Source organism: Lepus europaeus, chromosome 10 (assembly GCF_033115175.1).
Source record: "Lepus europaeus isolate LE1 chromosome 10, mLepTim1.pri, whole genome shotgun sequence".
NCBI classification, from domain to species: domain Eukaryota; kingdom Metazoa; phylum Chordata; class Mammalia; order Lagomorpha; family Leporidae; genus Lepus; species Lepus europaeus.
Window position 1 is genome coordinate 96,620,134 of NC_084836.1, and position 19,293 is coordinate 96,639,426.

The 19,293-nt window shown below is 46.7% G+C and overlaps 1 protein-coding gene across 2 annotated transcripts in view; it reads left to right on the plus strand.

Moving 5' to 3' along the window:
* Positions 1-18,214, plus strand: part of RNF24 (ring finger protein 24) — a 95,944-nt gene extending 77,730 nt beyond the window's left edge. For both annotated transcript variants that reach the window (XM_062203914.1, XM_062203915.1), the window contains exons 5-6: positions 11,862-11,941; positions 12,670-18,214. In XM_062203914.1, the coding sequence (XP_062059898.1) occupies positions 11,862-11,941; positions 12,670-12,808 (219 nt within the window). In that variant the 3' untranslated portion in view covers positions 12,809-18,214. The remainder of the gene's footprint in view (positions 1-11,861; positions 11,942-12,669) is intronic.
* Positions 18,215-19,293: the final 1,079 nt, after the last annotated feature.

Below are 19,293 nucleotides of genomic sequence, written 5' to 3' on the forward strand. Positions count from 1 at the left end.
TTATTAAGGACCGAGTCTGAACATGAGGGTTTTCTTTTTTAAAGATGTATTTATTTGTAAGGCAGAATTACAGTGGGTTGGGGGAGAACAAGTGAGTTAGCGTCCATCTACTGGTTCACTCCTCAAATGGCCTTAGTGGCTTGGGCTGAGCTGGGCCGAAGCCAGAAGCCTGAAATTCCATCCAGGTCTAGATGGTAGGGATCCAAGCACTTGAGCCATCTTCCACTGTCTTCATAGGCATGCAGTGGAGAAGCTGGATTGGAAATGGAGCAGCCAGGACTTGAATGCGTGCCCATATGGGATGCTGGCATCTCAGGCAGAGATGAGTTTAACACTGAGTTTTGGTGGGAATAAACCGTATTCAAACCATAGCACTAGTCTAGTTCCTTCCCCCTTGTCATGTAAATTGTAATATCAGCTAATCTATATCTACAAAAAAAATTGGGATTTTTTATTAGTACTGCATTAAATCTATAAATCCATTTGGAAAGAATTGACCTTTACCATGTTGAGTCTTCTGACCTATGAACACACTATGTCTTTGTAGTTTCTTTATTGGAAGCTCCATTGTTAGATGTGTACATATTTAGGATTTTTATGTTTTCTTGGTGAATTGATGTGTTTATCAACATCTTTCTTTGTCCCTGGTAATTCTCTTTTGCCAGATAATCATATAACCATTCTAGCTTCCTTTCTTTGTGTGGGATATCTTTTTCCATCCTTTTCTTTAACATTTATTTTTTATTTGAAAGGCAGAGTGACAGAGTAGAAAAGACAGATCTTCCATCCATGGGTTTACTCCCCAATGTCCATAACATCCAAGGGTAGGCCAGGCTGAATCCAGGAGCCAGGAACTCCATCAGGGTCTTCCACAGGGGTAGCAGGGGCCCAAGCACTTGAGCTATCAAATGCTGTCTCCCAGGCACTTTAGCAGGAAACTAGATCAGAAGCATGGAGTAGCTGCGACTCAAACCAGCACTTCAGTATGGGATGCTGGCTTCCCAAGCAGCAGCTTAAACCACTGTGCCACAACACCTGCGCCCCCCCCCTTATTTTCAATCTACCTATATAATTTTATTTGGGGTGTTCTTATAAACAGCATATAGTTGGATCATTTTTTTTAACCCATTCTGCCAATATGTGGGTTTTTTAAATTAATTTATTTAATGCATTTGAGAGGGAGAGTCAAATCCAGATTGGAAGAACTCGTATCTGCTGCCCACTCCATAAATGCCCACAACAGCAAGGGGGCCAAAGACTGGAGCTGAGACCCCAGTCCAGGCCTCCCACACGGATAGTGTAGACCCAACCATTTTAGCCATCACCTGGATTCCAGGATCTGCATTGGCAGGAAGTTGGAATTGGGAACCAGAGCTGGGAATTGAACCCAGGCACTCTAATATAGGATCCTGGCATCCTAACTAGTATTATAACTGCTAGGCAAAATGGTTTCCCCTAATATCTCTCTAATTGGTGTAGTTGTAACATCTGTGCAATGGCTGATAGGTTTAGAATCGATCTACCATTTTATCGTTTGTCTCGTGCTTTTCCTTCTCTTTTATTCTCTTTGCCTTTCTTGTCTTGGGTTATTTGAACGTTCTTTTATTAAACCATTTTAATTTATTGTAATTGTTTATACTTTATTTCTTTATATGACTTTAATGATTGCTGTATAAGAATTATAAAATAATTAAATTAGAATCAACTTTTTAGCACTTCAGTTGACATGCTGAAACCTTACTCTCTCATAGATCCCTTTCCCTACTGCCCACCTTATACAAGAGATGTCATATTACACCTATATGTGTTAAAAAAAAAAAAAAAAGCCCATCAGATAATGTTACGTGCTTTACTCGTAACTCTCAGACATATTTTTAAAACCTCTTAGGGCAAAAAAAATAAAGTTTGTGGAAAATACTAACTTATGCAGAGGCTCTGCATGGATTTTAATTTTTTGCACCAGAATAACTTCATATTAACTTGTTACAAAGTGTCTAAACAAGATCTAGTCTGAGGCATTAAGAAAGCTAAGACGGGGCCAGCGCTGTGGCTCACTTGGTTAATCCTCCATCTGTGGCACCGGCATCCCATATGGGCACTGGGTTCTAGTCCCGGTTTCTCCTCTTCCAGTCCAGCTCTCTGCTGTGGCCTGGGAGGGCAGTGGAGGATGGCCCAAGTGCTTGGCCCCTGCACCCACAAGGGAGACCAAGAGGAAGCACCTGGCTCCGTTTGGGGGGTGAACCAATGGAATGAAGACCTTTTTCTCTGTTTCTCTCTGTTACTGTCTAACTCTGCCTATAAAATTAAAAAAAAAAAAAAAAGCTAAGACATCAGTGTGAAAAGAGCCATATTACTGCAACACGAAATCTAAAATTGAAGCAAGAACATACATGAAATTTATGGAAGCTTAGACATCATAAGCATAGTGAAATCATTGATGCTTCTAAAAAGTTGATAAGAAAATTCCTCAAAGAAATCAGCAGTAAAAAAAAAATGTTTTAAGGGATAAGACAAGGGTGAAGATGAAGCTCACAATCAGCACACCATTTATATCTATTTGCAAGGGAGACATTAATCTTGCTTGTGCCCTAATTGATGAGAACTAATGATTAAGGATAGAAACAATGGCCAACACCCTAGATATCTCAGTGGTTCAGTTTACACAATTCTGACTGAAACATTAAAGTAGAAAAAGCCTTCTGCCCAGTGGGTGCCAAAACTGTTACACTTAGATCAGAAGTCAAGAGCAGAACTTTTTTCCCCCTAAGATTTATTTTATTTATTTGAAAGGCAGAGTTATAGAATGAGAGAGGGGAGGGGAGAAAGAGCAATCTTCCATCTGCTGGTTCACTCCCCAAATGGCCGCACCAACTGGGGCTGGGCCAGAATGAGGCCAGGAGCCAGGGGCTTCTTCTCGGTCTTACATGGGCACAGAGGCCAGAGGACTTGGGCCATCTTCTGCTGCTTTTGCAGGCACATTAGCATGGAGCAGCCAGGACTTGAACCCATGCCTATATGGGGTGGCAGCTTAATCTGTTACACCACAATGCTGTGCCCTCAAGAGCAGGACTTTTGATGGAAATTTCAACCAAGTGGGATCAAGATCCTGAAGCATTTCTTTGAAAAATTATAACAAGAAAAGAAACATGGCTTTACCAGTATGATGCTGAAGACAAAGCACAATGAAAGCAATGGTTGTTAAGAGATGAGAGTTGTCCATTCACAGCAAAGGTGGACCAGTCAAGAGCTGAGGTCTGGCAACAGACTTTGGGATGCTCAGTTCATTTTTCTCATTGACTTTCTGAAGGGTGTAAGAATGACAACACCTGCCTATTAGGAGACTGTTTTGAGAAACTTAGCCAAAGCTGTAGTAGAAAAATGCCCGGGAAAGCTTCACCAGAGAGTGCTTTTCCACCATGACAATGCTTCTACTCATTCCTGTCATTCAACGGGCAGTTTTGTGAGTTTCAGTGGAAAATAATTAGGCATCCACCTTACGATCTTGAGTTGAACTTCTTTTTGTTTTCTAATCTTAAAAAACTTTAAGTGCTGCCGGCGCCGCGGCTCACTAGGCTAATCCTCCGCCTTGCGGCGCCGGCACACCGGGTTCTAGTCCAGGTCGGGGCACCGATCCTGTCCCGGTTGCCCCTCTTCCAGGCCAGCTCTCTGCTGTGGCCAGGGAGTGCAGTGGAGGATGGCCCAAGTCCTTGGGCCTTGCACCCCATGGGAGACCAGGAGAAGCACCTGGCTCCTGCCATCGGATCAGTGCGGTGCGCCGGCCGCAGCGCGCTACCACGGCGGCCATTGGAGGGTGAACCAACGGCAAAAGGAAGACCTTTCTCTCTGTCTCTCTCTCACTGTCCACTCTGCCTGTCAAAAAAAAAAAAAAAACTTTAAGTGCACTCATGTTTTCTTCAGTTAATGTAAAAAAGACTGCATTGACATGGTTAAATTATCAGGACCCTCAGTTCTGTTTTTTTTTTTTTTTTTAAGATTTATTTATTTGAAAGGCAGAGTTGCCCAGAGAAGGAAAGGCAGAAAGAGAGAGAGAGAGAGAGAGAGAGAGAGAGAGATCTTCCATCCACTGGTTCACTCCCCAATTGGCCGCAACAGCCGGAGCTGTGCCGATCCATAGCCAGAAGCCAGGAGCTTCTTCAGGATCTCCACATGGTTGCAGGGGCCCAAGCACTTGGACCATCTTCTACTGTTTTCCTAAGCCATAGCAGAGAGCTAAATCGGAAGTGGAGCAGCTGGGACTCAATCCAGCACGCATATGGAATGCCGGTACTGCAGGCAGCGGCTTTGCCTGCTATGCCACAGTGCCAGCCCAGGACCCTCAGTTCTTTAGGGGTAGACCAAATGAATGGTGTCATTGCTTATAAAAGTACCTTGAACTTTATGGAACTTATGTTGAGAAAATTCATATTTTTTAATTTTTATCTTTTAATTCTACTTTTCCATGAACTTCGTTTTTAAGATTTATTTATTTTTTTAAAGAGCTACAGAAGTGAGGGAGGAGGGCTCCCCAGATGGCCACAGTGGCCAGGTCTGAGCCAGGCTGAGGCCGGGAGCCAGGAGCTTCCTCTAGGTCTCCCATGTGGGTAGCAGGGCCCAAGTATGTGGGCCATCCTCCACTGCTTTTCCCAGGCCATTAGCAGGGAGCTGGATCAGAAGCAGAGCAGCCAGGACACAAACACGTGCTCATTTGGGATGCCAGTATTGCAGGCAGCAGCTTTATCTACTAGGTCACGATGCCAGCCTCTCATGAACTTTTTGAAATCCTCTTGTACATGCTATGGTCACTATAAAACCATTTTTACCTAGGATTTGTTTTATATATGGATATAAGGTACATGGAATCACATGCGCAAGGTGACAAGATCATCAAGATGCCCATTTATTCATATATAATTACCTTAGAAGCAAGAGAGCTCACTTTAAAACATTTAGACAAGGTAATTAATATTCCCTATTTTGCATTTATAGAAATTGAGGTTTAAGAAAGTTTATTATAGGGTCCGGTGCTGTCGCGTAGTAGGCTAAACCTTTGCCTACAGTGCTGGCATCCATTGTGGGCACTGGTTCATGTCCTGTCTGCTCCTCTTCCAAACCAGCTTTCTGCTTTTGGCCTGGGAAATCAGTGGAAGATGGCCCAAATGCTTGGGCCCCTGCACTGGTGTGGAAGACCCAGAAGAAGCTCCTGGATTCAGATAGGCGCAACTCCGGCTGTTGTGGCCATTTGAGTTGAACCAGCAGATGGAAGACCTCTGTCTGTCTCTCGATTGATCGATCAATCGATAGATAGATAGATCTGTAACTCTGCCTTTCAAATAAATAAATCATTTTTTTAAAAAGTTAATTATAATGGGCAGGTCATCTGACTTCTGCGTGTGAAGAGAGAATGCTTTAGTCTATAGCCAGTATATCATGATGCCTTTTGCTGCCTCCACAGATGTAGTTCCCCAGCTGCAAACAAAGTTGCTTTTGTGTGACTTGACCCAGCTTCCTTCTGCAGATGCCATCAATTGGTGATGCTGCTGACTTTTAAAATATATATATATATACAAATATATATATTGCAAGGCAGTTACAGGGGCAGAGAGAGATCTTCACTCCCTAAATGGCCGCAGTGGCTGAAGCTGGACCAATCCAAAGCCAGGAGCTTCTTCCAGGTCTCCAACATGGATGCAGGGGCCCAGGGACTTGGGCTACTTCTACTGCTTTCCCATAACAGAGAGCTGGATCGGCAGTGGAGCAGCTGGGTCTCGAACAGGCACCTGTATAGTCTGGCACACTGGGTAAGATGCCACTTGAATGCTGAGTTCCAGCTCTGCTTCCAATTGTAGCTTCCTACTGATGTGCACCCTGGGGAACAGCAATGAAGACTCAAATACTTGGTTCCTGCCACCCACATTGGTGACACAGATCAAGTGTGAGCCAGCCATTGTGAGCATTTGAAGTAAACCAGTGGGTGGAAGATCTATATGTTCTCTCCCTCTCCATCCTCTACCCTCCTTCAAATAAAATTCTTAATTAAAAAAATAGATGGGAAACAAGATAAGGATGCCAACTCTTACCACTTTTATTCAGATTAGAAGTGAAACTATCTATTTGCAGATGGCATGGTTTTATAAATATGAGAAACCACAAAGAATCCACAAAAATATGAGAGCTATTAAGTGACTTCAACAAATTTCTAAGATGTAAGAATCATATATAAAAATGAGTTGTTTTTCTATAGGTTAGCAATGAACAATCTGAAAATAAATTAAGAAAATTCTACTTAAATACTATCAAGAAGAATAAGATACTTAGGAATAAATTTAACAAAAGCTCAGATTTGTATGCTATAAACTGCGAAACATTATTGAAAGATATTAAAGAAGACCTAAATGAATAGACACCCCAAGTTCATGGATTAGAAGAGTTGATGTTAAGATGGCAGTATTTCCTCAAAGGATTTATATAATCAAAATCTCTATCAAAATCCCAGCAGTCTTTTCTTTTTTAAAGTCCTGGGGCCAGGACTAAGATGTAGCAGATAAAGCTGCTGCCTGCAGTGCCAGCATCCCATATGGGTGCCCATTTGAGTCCCAGCTGCTCCACTTCCAATCCAGCTCCCTGCTAATGGGCCCAGGAAAGCAGCAGCAGATGACCCAAATGCTTGGGTGCCTAAACCCATGTGGGAGACCGAAAGGAAGCTCCTGGCTGCAGACTGACCCAAATGCAGCCATTTGGGAGGTAAACCAACTCATGGAAAATCTCTGTCTCTTCCTCCCTCTCTCTCTCCCTCACTGCCTCCCTCTCTCTCCCTGCCTCCCCTACCCCTCCTTTCAAATAAATAAATTTTTTTAAACAATGTAATTCCTAAAATCTTTATAGCAATATAAGGGACCCAGAGTAGCCAAAATAGTCTTGAGGGGAAGAAAAAAAGGAGAGTAAAGTTCTAACACCTCCCAATTTCAAAACTTAACTAACACTGCCCACTTTCCAAACTTACTTTAAAGAAATAGTATTTAAGACACTGTGATCCTGGCACATGGATAGACATACAGATCAATGGAATAAAATTGCAAGTCCAGAAATAAATCCAAGCATCTACAGCCAACTGATTTTCAACAAAGGTATCAAAGCAATGGGAAAAGAATAGTCCTTTCAACAAATGGTCCGTAACAGCTGGATGTCTACATGCAAACGAATGAATTTGGATCCCTACTCAACCCCATATACAAAAATTAACTCAAAAATTAATCAAAGGCCTAAATGTATCAGCTAAGAGTATAAAATTCTTAGAAGTAAACAAAGGTATACAAATCTTCATAGCCTTGGATTAGGACACAAATAGCATAAGCAACTAAAGAAAAAACAATAAATTGAACTCCAACATTACAAAGTTTTGTGCTTCAAAGAACATTATCAAGAAGTGAATAGAGGCTGGCACTATGACATAGTGGGTAATGCCGCTGCCTGCAGTGCCAGCATCCCATATGGGCGCCAGTTCAAGACCCGGCTGCTCCACTTCCTATCCAGCTCTCTGCTATGGCCTGGGAAAGCAGTAGAAGATGTCCCAAGTCCTTGGGCCCCTGCACCCACATGGGAGACGCGGAGGAAGCTCCTGGCTTTGGATCAGCGCAGCTCCGGCTATTGTGGTCAATTGGGGAGTGAACTAGCAGATGGAAGACCTCTCTCTCCCTGCTTCTCCTTCTCTCTCTGTAACTCTGACTTTCAAATAAATAAATAAATTTTTAAAAAAAAAAGTGAATAGACAACCCACAGGGAAAGAATACTTAAAAAACTTATATCTGATAAGTGGCTAATATGCAGAATATATTAAAGAACACTTGAAAATCAGTAATAAAAAGCCTGCAAAATAAAAAGGTTTGCAAATATTTTCTCCCATCTTTGCATTCTGCTGGAGGATTTGCATAACAAAAGTTGTTAAACTTGATAACGTTCAGTTTATCAGTATTTTTCTTTGGTTGCTTATGCTTAGGTTAGCTGCACTTTTGATGCCTGTGAATGTGTAAATGCACCAACATCATTTGTTGCAAAGGCTGTTCTTCTGCTATTGAAATGCTTTTCTGCCGGCGCCGTGGCTTAACAGGCTAATCTTCCGCCTTGCGGCGCCGGCACACGGGGTTCTAGTCCCGGTTGGGGCGCCGGACTATCCCGGTTGTCCCTCTTCCAGGCCAGCTCTCTGCTATGGCCCGGGAAGGCAGTGGAGGATGGCCCAAGTGCTTGGGCCCTGCACCCGAGTGGGAGACCAGGAGAAGCACCTGGCTCCTGGCTTCGGATCAGCAAGATGCGCAGGCCGCAGCGGCCATTGGAGGGTGAACCAACGGCAAAAAGGAAGACCTTTCTCTCTGTCTCTCTCTCTCACTATCCACTCTGCCTGTTTAAAAAAAGAAAAAGAAAAAGAAAAAAAAGAAATGCTTTTCTACCTTTGTCAAAATCAGTTGACTATTAGATAAGGGATTTGTGTCTAAAATATATTTTACCAACTAAATAACTCAACTAAAAGGGCAAAGGACTTGAATAAACATTTCTCCAAAAAATATGCAAATTGCCTATAAGCACATCATTCATAGTCATGAGAGAAGTGACCACTGCCTGTGTACTGCTGGTAAGAATCAGTCTGGTAGCTCCTCACAAAGTTCAACCCAGGGGCCGGCATCGTGATGCAGCAGGTTAAGCCACCACTTACAACACCGGCATCCCATCAGAGCTCCAGTTTGAGTCCTGGCCACCCGGCTTCCAATCTAGCTTCCTGCAAGTGCACCTGGAAAGGCAATAGAAGATGGTCCAAGTGCTTAGGAGAAATAAACAGAATTCTGGCCTCCTACCTTTGGCCTGGCCCAGCCCCCACCATTGCAGCCATTTGGGGAACAGACCAGCAAGTACATCTGTCTATCACTCTTTTTTTTTTTTTTTCTTTTTTTTTTTTTTCTTTTTTTTTTTTTTGACAGGCAGAGTGGACAGTGAAAGAGAGAGACAGAGAAAGGTCTTCCTTTGCCATTGGTTCACCCTCCAATGGCTGCTGCGGCCGGCACACTGCACCAATCCAAAGCCAGGAGCCAGGTGCTTCTCCTGGTCTCCCATGGGGTGCAGGGTCCAAACACTTGGGCCATCCTCCACTGCACTCCTGGGCCACAGCAGAGAGCTGGACTGGAAGAGGAGCAACTGGGACTAGAACCCAGGGTGTCGGCGCCACAGGCAGAGGATTAGCCTATTGAGCCATGGCACCGGCCACTCTGTCTTTCAAATAAATATTTTTTAAAAGTTAAATATAAAGTTATCATATGACCCAGGAATTCCACTCTTTGGAATTTCAAAAGAGAACAGGGACCTGTTTAAAGCAGCATTATTCAAAATAACCAAAAGATAGTTACACCCTGAATGGTCATAATCAAAGAATAGATAAACAAAATTGGCTTATACATACAATAGAATATTATTCAGCCATAAAAATAAGTGTATGCTACAGTATGGATAAAGCTTAAAGACATTATGCTAAAGGAAAGAAGCTAAATACAGAGGACCACATATTATGAGATTCCGTTTACAGGAAATGTATAGAATAGACAAACCCATCAAGACAGAAAATAGACTAGTGGTTGATTGCCAGTGACTAAGGAGAATAAGGAGTGACTGCTTGTGGGTATGGGCTTTTTGAAAAGGTGGGGAAGGTGATGGTTGCACAACTCTGAATATACTTAAACACTGATGGATTGTGTACTTTAATTGTATCTAGTTTTTTTTTAATGGAATCACACTGGTAAACTCTTGTCACTGAGATACTGGAAAGTAAAGCTCATTTGCAAAATATAATCTGTAAAATTGTAAAATGAACTTGGCCCTCAGAGTGAACTTCTAGGAAGTGCTCTGATTGCCCTGAGTTTTGGTTACCTTTATCAGTAAATTGTGTTTCTTTTCAGATAGCTATGGTTGTAGAGTTTATTTAGAATTTAACAATAGCACATTATAACCCTTAACAGAAACTAGGTTTTGAAAAGGCTACAATAATAAGTGGATAAAAATGAGCAATGTGTCCAGCTTGTGCTTTGGTACAGACAGAACTCCATCTCCAGGTGACAGTACTGACCCTGTTTTTCAAGACTGGGCTGACAAGCTAGCTGTGAAAGGCCGGAGGGCATGTTTACACAGTCTGGGAGGTGGGAGCATCCTTCCTTAGACAAGGAAGACAGGGGCCTGAAAAGATTCCCCAAGGCTGGAACTTTCTCAGCTCGTTCTCAGTTTGCCTCCAGAAAATAAAAATGATCTTGAAAAGTGATATTTCCATCACAAAATGTAAACATCATAAAAAAACAACTGGTATTGGCCGGCGCCGTGGCTCACTAGGCTAATCCTCCACCTGCGGTGCTGGTACTCCGGGTTCTAGTCCCAGTTGGAGCACCAGATTCTGTCCCGGTTGCTCCTCTTCCAGTCCAGCTCTCCGCTGTGGCCCGGGAAGGCAGTGGAGGATGGCCCAAGTGCTTGGGCCCTGCACCCGTGTGGGAGACCCAGAAGAAGCTCCTGGCTTCGGATCGGCGCAACGCACCTGCCGTAGTGGCCATTTGGGGGGTGAACCAACGGAAAAGGAAGACCTTTGTCTCTGTCTCTCTCTCTGTCTAACTCTGCCTGTCAAAAACAAAACAAAAAAACAAAAAAACACAGGTGGTATTGGTAGATACCTTACTGTGTGGCCCTACACCCAAGCTGAGCTGATGGCAGTTCTGTGAAAGCAGAGGCCAACACAGCTGGTGGGTGTGCTAATCAGGCCAGCTGCCTATCCTGTGCTCCTGCCTGTCCCCCTGGCATCTTGGCAGGGACACAGGGCGTGGGCATGGTTTTTCATTTTCCTTTTCCTGTGAAAGTTCTGTCTGTCTTTAACACAAGGCCCTGAGAGCTGCCTCAACAAAAATGTTCACGGCCATGGCACACACATAATCTAAGAAGGCCAGGTTACATGTGATAGGTTAGGAAACTGGTGACATGAAGCCAGGCAAGAAATGGTGATGGCCTGAGCCAGGAGCCTGGGGGTACAGGGAGGGAAGCAGGAAGGAATTCAGTCATTGAGCATGAGGTAAAAGTGGTTCGGCAGCACACCAGTGTGACAAGTCTGGGTCTCTGGCTAGGCCTGGAGTCTCCACAGTGGAATGGCTAGAGCACTGTGGTTATTGCTCTGGGCCTGTTTCTTCATCTGTAAAATGGGTAAGTGCAATGGCATGGTGTCCATGGGCACTGGTAAGTGTCCAAGAAGTAGTGTGAGAACCTGGCATCTGGATGAGGAGAAAGCCTCTGTCCAAGCACTGGAGGCTGATCACCTGTCAGAGGGATCTTGGCCCTGTTTATGCTTTCTTAAGTTTTAAGTTAGTCTTTAATAACTTTTTGTATGACAATGACAGACTGACAGGACAGTGCCACAATGAGAGGCCCCAGGAACTATAAATAGCATGTTACTGCAGGCTGTGCCCTTTTAAAAAACTGGACCAAGGATTGCCCAGGGCCCAAAGTGTTTTCCAAGAAACAATCCCTGGGCACATCCCAGGAAGCAGACCGTAGGTTAAGCCTTGGTGTGGGAGAGTAACCCTGAGTCACACTTGTTCCTCTGGATGAAGTGGAGGGGCTGCCTCGTGCTCTCCATCTTTTCCCATCTGCTCAGTGCCTCAAGGCATGCGATGGATTCAGCAGGAGACTCCTCTTCAGGAGGCCTCATCCATCCCAACCTGGGGATTCCACTTAACAAGTTCTGGGCCAGTGGAGGTTCCTTCACATGCTGGTCTCAGGAGCCTGCACCCTACTGTGGGACCTGGGAGAATACTTGGTAGACTCTCAGCCTCATTTGTGAACTTGCCTTTCAGCTCTGCGCAGTGTGTCTAGAAGACTTCAGGCCTCGAGATGAGTTGGGAATCTGTCCATGTAAGCATGCCTTCCACAGAAAGTGAGTACTGACGTGGAGTTATGTACTGGGGCTCGAGTTTGGGACACACTGGCCATCTTATTTGTGACCCTTGGAGCAATGCCAAACTTGGTGGTTTCATGATTGGTCTGCGATGCAGAAAGCTGACAGCATATTGGGGGGGGGGGGGGGGAATGTGTGTCTACGTGACACCAGAAGGGGCCAGGGCGATGGGAAGTGACCGTCACAGAACTCTGCCAGAGAGCCAGATGAGCCCCTGTGGAGCCCAGACTGTAAACAGTGATTTAGCTGGGGCTTCCCAGTAAGAGCTTCCAGCTTCTAAAATTTATCTCACTGCAAACCATAGTTCTTTTAAGTAGTCTGGATATAAATGGTATTTCCTACTTCCTACAGATACATTAAATAGTCTGCCCATCTCTTGCAGTTTTACCGATTTTATATTTCTGTTAAACATTTACTTTTCCTACTTCCTACCTCCCTCCTTGGTATACTTTGTCCTTTGTGAAATCATGAGTGGCTGAAGATGTGACGCACTAGGTGTGGCTTCTTAGTATCCCCTGTGGCAGACAGGACACCTTGGTTTCTCTGGGGGTAATGTGCATTCTCCATATGTGGTGGAGTCCTTGGGGCTCCTCACACTTGCTCTGGGTGTCAGGTACTCACTGTACGTGGCAACAGCAAGATGAGGGCAGGGGTGCCATCACCACGGGACTGATGTCTTCTTCCCCCTGTGGCATCTTGTTCTACAGGTGCCTTATTAAGTGGCTGGAGGTTCGGAAAGTGTGTCCCCTGTGCAACATGCCAGTTCTGCAGTTGGCCCAGTTGCACAGTAAGCAGGACCGTGGTCCCCCGCAGGGTCCCCTTCCTGGGGCAGAGAACATTGTATAGCTCGCCATAGGATCAAACTGTTGGGATGCGACGTCTGCGTACAGCCAGGAGGAACGCGGGCAGGCTCTGTCTTGGTTGCTCTTACCTGAGGCACCAGCTGCCACTTCCTTTGCCTCATGAAGAACTCTTGGGCCAGCCACGCTGGGGACCCAGGCATCTGGGCCTTGTGACAACCAAAGCACTCTGATAACTACCCCACGCCAAGAGAAGAGGAGTGGATGAGCCTGCAGGTTTGGTTCAAGAAACTTCATGAGGGTCTCTTGCTAACTCTATTACAGTCTCCCAGATACTCATGTCCTTGTCAAGGTGAAGCTTTATCAAAAAGGGAAGATACAGTATTAGAGAAGGGAACTGAGGGGAGGGCTTTAAAGCCACCGCCCACCCATGGAGGATGAGCTTGAGTGGACCATGCATGCCTTCCCAGCACTGAATCCCCCTGCCAGTCTGGGCCAAGTAAAACCTGGGGCCATGGTGAGCCGAAGTACAGCTGGCTGCCAGTTGGCAGTAGGACAGTGCCAGTGGCCTCTTCGTGTTCTGTTCCTTTGATAAGGCCATCTTGGAACCCAAGGGCTTTGGGTACAATAGAGCAGCAGAGCCCCTCACCACCCTGTTCCCTTCAACTTCACAACACTTGCTATACTATTGCTAAGCTATACCCATTAAATGCACTTGGAAAGGCCTGGTCAGAAGCCATTTCCTCTTCTCACCGACTACCCACTTCCGTTCACTAGGGAAGTCCAGCTGGGGCTGAGCTCTCAGCCCACACGGTCCCTGCACAACCCAGGGGATCCCAGCCAGGGTGCTGCCCATATCCCCACTGCACAGCATGGTTCCAGCATAGGTGCTGGCTTCCTTGGGAGGAGGATGCTGGGGGCCCACCCAAGGCTCTGGAGTGGCCTAAGAATGGCGGGTCCCCCTGGCCCAGCTGGATACGGATGCTGACTCTGTTGCCTCCCCTTCCTTTCTCTTCCCCCGTTGCACTATCTCTGCCTGTTGTTGACTTTTTAACAATTTATCCCAAATAAGATTCCCGTGTAATTCTGAAGCTGGAAATCCACCTGAAATTGTAAATAGTTTTAGGAAGCTCCTGCAGGGCTCTCCACCTATTGGCGTGTGCCTCCATTTTTGGACTTGTGATCACTCACTGAAAGTGTCTTTATAGGAAAGAAATGCATGCTGCTCTTTGCCTCTTGCTGTCCAACTTTTCTAGAAGTGACTGAGTCCACTAGGATTTGTGAATACTGTAAAATGTAGCTATGTAAGCAGAAGTGGGTCAAATAGAACATTCTTTGCCACAGCCCTGCTCCACCCCTCCCTCATCACAGGAGTTCACCAACTGCTTTGTTCCACTCTACCCCACAGGTGGAAGTGGGGGAAGTGTTTCATTGGAATATACTCGGTGTGATATGGACAGGGTGGAGAGAGCGTTGCTACTCTGCTTATGGCATGCCTCCAGGAATATTTTCTGGAATTTAACCTCTACCATCTAAGAATGGGAAGGGGAACCTGTCCTTGGCTCTGGTGGCTGGGGTCAGATGAGGAGGAAAATTCCTGTTAGCCTAGAAAAGTGCTGGGCAGAGTCCAGCTTGGAAAATTACAAGTCTAGTTGGGCAGAACTGGCTGTTTCCCATGTGTGACCTGCCTGCAGTCTGCCAGCTGGACCGCTTCCTGAACAGGGCACGGGGAGTGTGGAATATTTTTATATGAACGCCTTAGCCGGTTTGGCACCATGGGAAGAACTCTTTGTACACTGCTACTTTCACCTTCTTTTCGCGTTCTCTATTTATAGCAGCTAAAGCTGAATGCTGCGAAGCACCCAGTTTACAGTGACACGTTTTCAGTGACAGTGCCAACAGTGGGCTTTCCATGAAGTGGTCTTGGGACAGATGTCGCCTCTTTGCTGTGGGCCTCCAATAGGAAAGATTTTCCTTCCCCACAGGGGAGGAATTCTGTATGATCTACACGGCAGATTGCTGCTGCTGCTCACAGCTTTGGTGGAATTCTAGCCTTTCAGTTGCCACCACCTTTTGTGTCCCCATGCCTCCGTGCCAAGGAGACTGCCTCACCGTGACCCTGTTTCTCCAGAGGGGAATCAATTCTGTGTTAGTGCCCCGGACCAGAGGCCGAGTGTGTGTAGTTAGGTCCATACGAGGAAAGCGCAGGAACACCGGAGTCTGCTCTGCCCAAACTGAGCCGCCGTAAACCTCACCTTCTTGGCCCTTGTGAATGGGGCGGGCTTTCTGCCGTGCACTGCTGCCAGGGTTGGCTGGAAGCTGGAGACATCAGTGTCTATTCTGCTTTTAGTCCTCTTCCCTTTCTTGGGACCAGGCCCAGGATTACCGCCTGTGTTTGCTCTCTGCAGCTGGGGCCTCCAACTATAACCCTTCCCCGCCCCCACCCCAAAGCCTCTGTGCTACAAATGGCAGCAGGCCTTTTCATATGTCTTCCTTTGATTCTGCTTACAATTCGTATTTTATTTAAAAGACAATCCATTCAGTTTCTTCAAGAATGAGGGATCCCTTTATACCCTGTTGGCTTGGGCTTAATTCCCACAATGAGGCATGAGTTATCGGTGACCTGTGTGAATGTGTAGGTATGTGGGGACTGGGCTGCTCTGGGACCACTGGCTGCTGTAGTCTTACTGTGTCTTCTTAACAGCTATTTGTGTGCTGCCGGTTAGTGGAGCGGAACTCAGGCCCCTCTGGAGCCCATGAGCGTCTTGGCTCATCAGGGAGTTGTTGCTAAGGGGACATCTGAGTTCAGGTGACTTATTAGAAACAGGGAACAAAACCAGCCTGACTTGATTCTTGGATGAGCACAAGACACTATAAGTTGACATCTGCTTTTCTTTGCCAAGTGTGATATGCGCCGGCACTTGGCAGGTAAGATCCTTATAGTCACCTCGAAAGGGAGCAGACAGAAACAGCCAAAAGGGGGCAGGTGGTCCCACCACCATTGCCAGACACCATGTTCTTGATAGACTTGACAAGTGAAACTGCTTTTCTCCAGTGCCAGGCCCCTTAGATCCATCAGAGGAATGACCTGGGGCCTTATCCCTTTCCACAGCCTCACGCTGAGCTGCTCTAACCAGCTCCTTTCTCCGGGCCTTTAGTGAATTATGAAATGCACGCTGTGTGGTGTCCCCAGAGCTCTGGGCAGACCAGGGATGTCATCTTCTCCTTGCCCCTTACTGCTCAGCTTCCTTGTCCACCATGCAGGGCTTGAAAAAAAGGGGCTCTTGTAAGGATTAGCCCGTGGCCAGAGCCTGGTATGTGACAGACCTGGGGTCACCCAGTAGACACAGAGCCCCCCAATCTTCCTTGACCACCTGTCTATACCATGGCACACCTGACTTAATTGCTTTTTTTTTTTTTTTTTTTTTTTGACAGGCAGAGTGGACAGTGAGAGAGAGAGACAGAGAGAAAGGTCTTCCTTTTGCCGTTGGTTCACCCTCCAATGACCGCCGCGGTAGCGCGCTGCAGCCGGCGCACCGCGCTGTTCCGATGGCAGGAGCCAGGTGCTTCTCCTGGTCTCCCATGGGGTGCAGGGCCCAAGCACTTGGGCCATCCTCCACTGCACTCCCTGGCCACAGCAGAGAGCTGGCCTGGAAGAGGGGCAACCAGGACAGGATCGGTGCCCTGACCGGGACTAGAACCCGGGGTGCCCGCGCCGCAAGGCGGAGGATTAGCCTGTTGAGCCACGGTGCCGGCCTTAATTGCTCATTTGACTTTTTGAATAGGTAACCTGGCATAGAGTTCACAAATCATCAGGCTCCCTTACCCCAGCGCCTCACCTGTTGAGCACCCACCAGTAGCTTGTTCCTTGTTAGTGCATATTCAAGGACCTCTCCTGTTCGTGTGGGAGAGGCATGCTACAAGTCAGATTTTCTAAGAGGCAAGCCCAGAATGGAGGTATTTTTGCAGTCACACTCTGCTTGAATAGGCATTTGTGCTTGATTGCAACATACTGGAATTCAAGTTTTCTACCCAAGTCAGAAGCTGCAGTCTCTGCCCCACCTCAGAGACCCAGCTAATCAGAGCGCAGCCCCACAATTTTCCCCTTTCCCACACAAGCGGACTCCCACCTGGATGTGCTGCCACCCTTCCTCTCTCTGGGCCCAGAGTCCAGCACTAATGGCTCCAACTGTCTCGTCTCCTAGGCCGGCTCGTTTCTGATGCAGGAGTTTGGGCAGCAGCAACTGCAGGCTTCCATTTTGTAGGACAGAGACAGTGAATCTCCTGGCTAACCAGATACAGGCCCGGGGGCTCATCTGCCAAGTTCCTGGCTTTCCTCGTATCCCCCCTATAAGCACACACAAGAGAAATGCTTCCTACACAGCCCCTTTTGTTCTATGTGACACCAGGAATTAGGCCACCAGCAATCTTTTAGGAAGTATTTTCAATTTCATTTTGCCTCCCCAGGGATAAACGTTAAGCTGCTTCCTCCAGGTGGCCTTGGGGAGAAGGGGCATGGATTCCTCCCTGGCCGTCTGGCAAGCTTCACCTGCTTGCCTCCTTTGGTACACCTGCTGCCCAGGTCTTGAGTGCAGCTGGGCCCCTAACCTGAAACTGAGGACAGTGTGCAAAATCCTGCTGGAACCTCTGGTCCAGGGTTAGTGTCTTGCAGAGGTCATGGTCATGGCTAGAGTCTGACATTTGCAGTAGTAACTGAGAAGTGCTGGTTAACAGTTCTTTACTAAGATTAACAAAGGAGCCCATGTACTGTGGACTGGGCTTCCATTCGAGTGGGAATGTCAGAAAAAAAAAAAAAAAAAAAGCTTGTTCAGACCGGCTTCAGAATTCAACTTGGTTTTCACCCACTTCTAGCCCAAGAACCAGTGGCATTTTTGGTTGCCCAGCTCTGTGGAATCAGGGAGAATCCCCTGGTGATGCCAGGTGTGTGTTGTACCTGGTGTGTGAGCCCACCAGTGGCAGGGTAAGTTTTTGCACTTAAAGTTTTTCCTGGTTCCCTGTGTCAGTCCCTAAGCTGGCATGTCTGAACTTGAGGCCCACTGCGCACTCTCGGGCCCGTCCCTTCCAGGGCAGGCAGTGTCAGCAAGTCCCCCTTGCTGAAGGCCCTGCTCTCCTGAGTGTGTTCCTGGTAAACACTGCCTCAGTGGGTCATTGCCAGAACCGGGGACACTTAGTCCTGTAGCCTGGCCCTTTGGGGTTTATTCACTAGATGTGTAACTCCCTCAAAAAAAGGTTTTGAAATGCTGAGCCTCAGGTTTCATAGACGTGTTTTGTACACTACGAATTCTGCAGCAGAATATTTTTAAACATTCGCAGTTTTTTGTAAGCTATATTTTTGTATATTTAATTGCTATTTTAAAATTTTTAATGCATTTTTTGCTAATCACTCGTTTAAAAAGACATGCATGTAATTGGACAAACAGGTGTAAATAAAATGCAGATTTTTGAAGATACTGTGTTGAGCATATGCCTTTCAGCTTAGAAATTGTGAGACTTAGGAACTCAAGGTAAATGGTTCTGATCAAGCAGGGCTGTGATGGAGGAACCTCTGGCCCGCATTCTCTGTGATATGGGGGTGGCCCCAGTGATCGAGAACAGGGGAGGGCACATGCCCTGCTACACCCAGCCACCTCCATCTAGGACCCTGCAGCCAAAACTGGGCCTCTACACCAAGGTACCTGCAGAGCTCCTCTCCCCTTCATCTCCCAAAGCAGGGAGCCAGTCTCCAGTTTTCTTTGTAGCCTTTTCTGTCCCTGCCCTCTTTTGTTTTTCTCTCCCACTACCTGGGGAGAGGCAGGAGCAGCAAGAGGGGTCTGCTATGTGGGAGCTACAGAAGACAGGCCCCAAAACAGCCCAGATTCACTAACACAGGAGTGCTTCACCTTGGCCTGCCAAGAACTCTCACAGGCAGCAGGGTGGGCGAGCACAGTGGAAAGTGGAGAAATGGAGCAGCTTCTCTAAAGAGGTGCTGAAGGCAAGAGCTGATAGTGCCAGGAGAGGCTCAGCTTTGTGACCTTGGGTAGGTTTGCTCCTCTGGGCTTCATTTTCCTTCTCCTTCAAATAGAAGGACTAGAAGAGCTGAAGATGACCCACCTGGAACACTGATCACAACCACTGGAACCCAGTGAGCACGTACAGACGCTGCCTTTGGGTGGCCCGGCCTAGGTCTCCTTGGGAAGTCAGCAAGTTCACAGGAGCCTTCTGCCTGGGGGCATTGAGGAGGGTGTGGGACCCAGACACCCGGGGAGGTGTCCCATGTGGCTCAGAAGGGCCTGTCACATATTTCCTGCCTAAGGGGTGTGACTGCCACCCCACAGGGTTCCTCCCACCCCATCAGAAAGACAAAAACAGGACAGCCTCATGGTTTTTTTTTTTCCAGTTTCTTTGTACAGACCCACCCTTGCCTTTAACAGTGATGCAGGCACTACTTTATACAAAAACACAAAAGCTGCACCAGCTCAGAGAAGGCTTTTAAAGTCATTCTGCACAGCAGGAAGCAAAGGTTCAACTCCA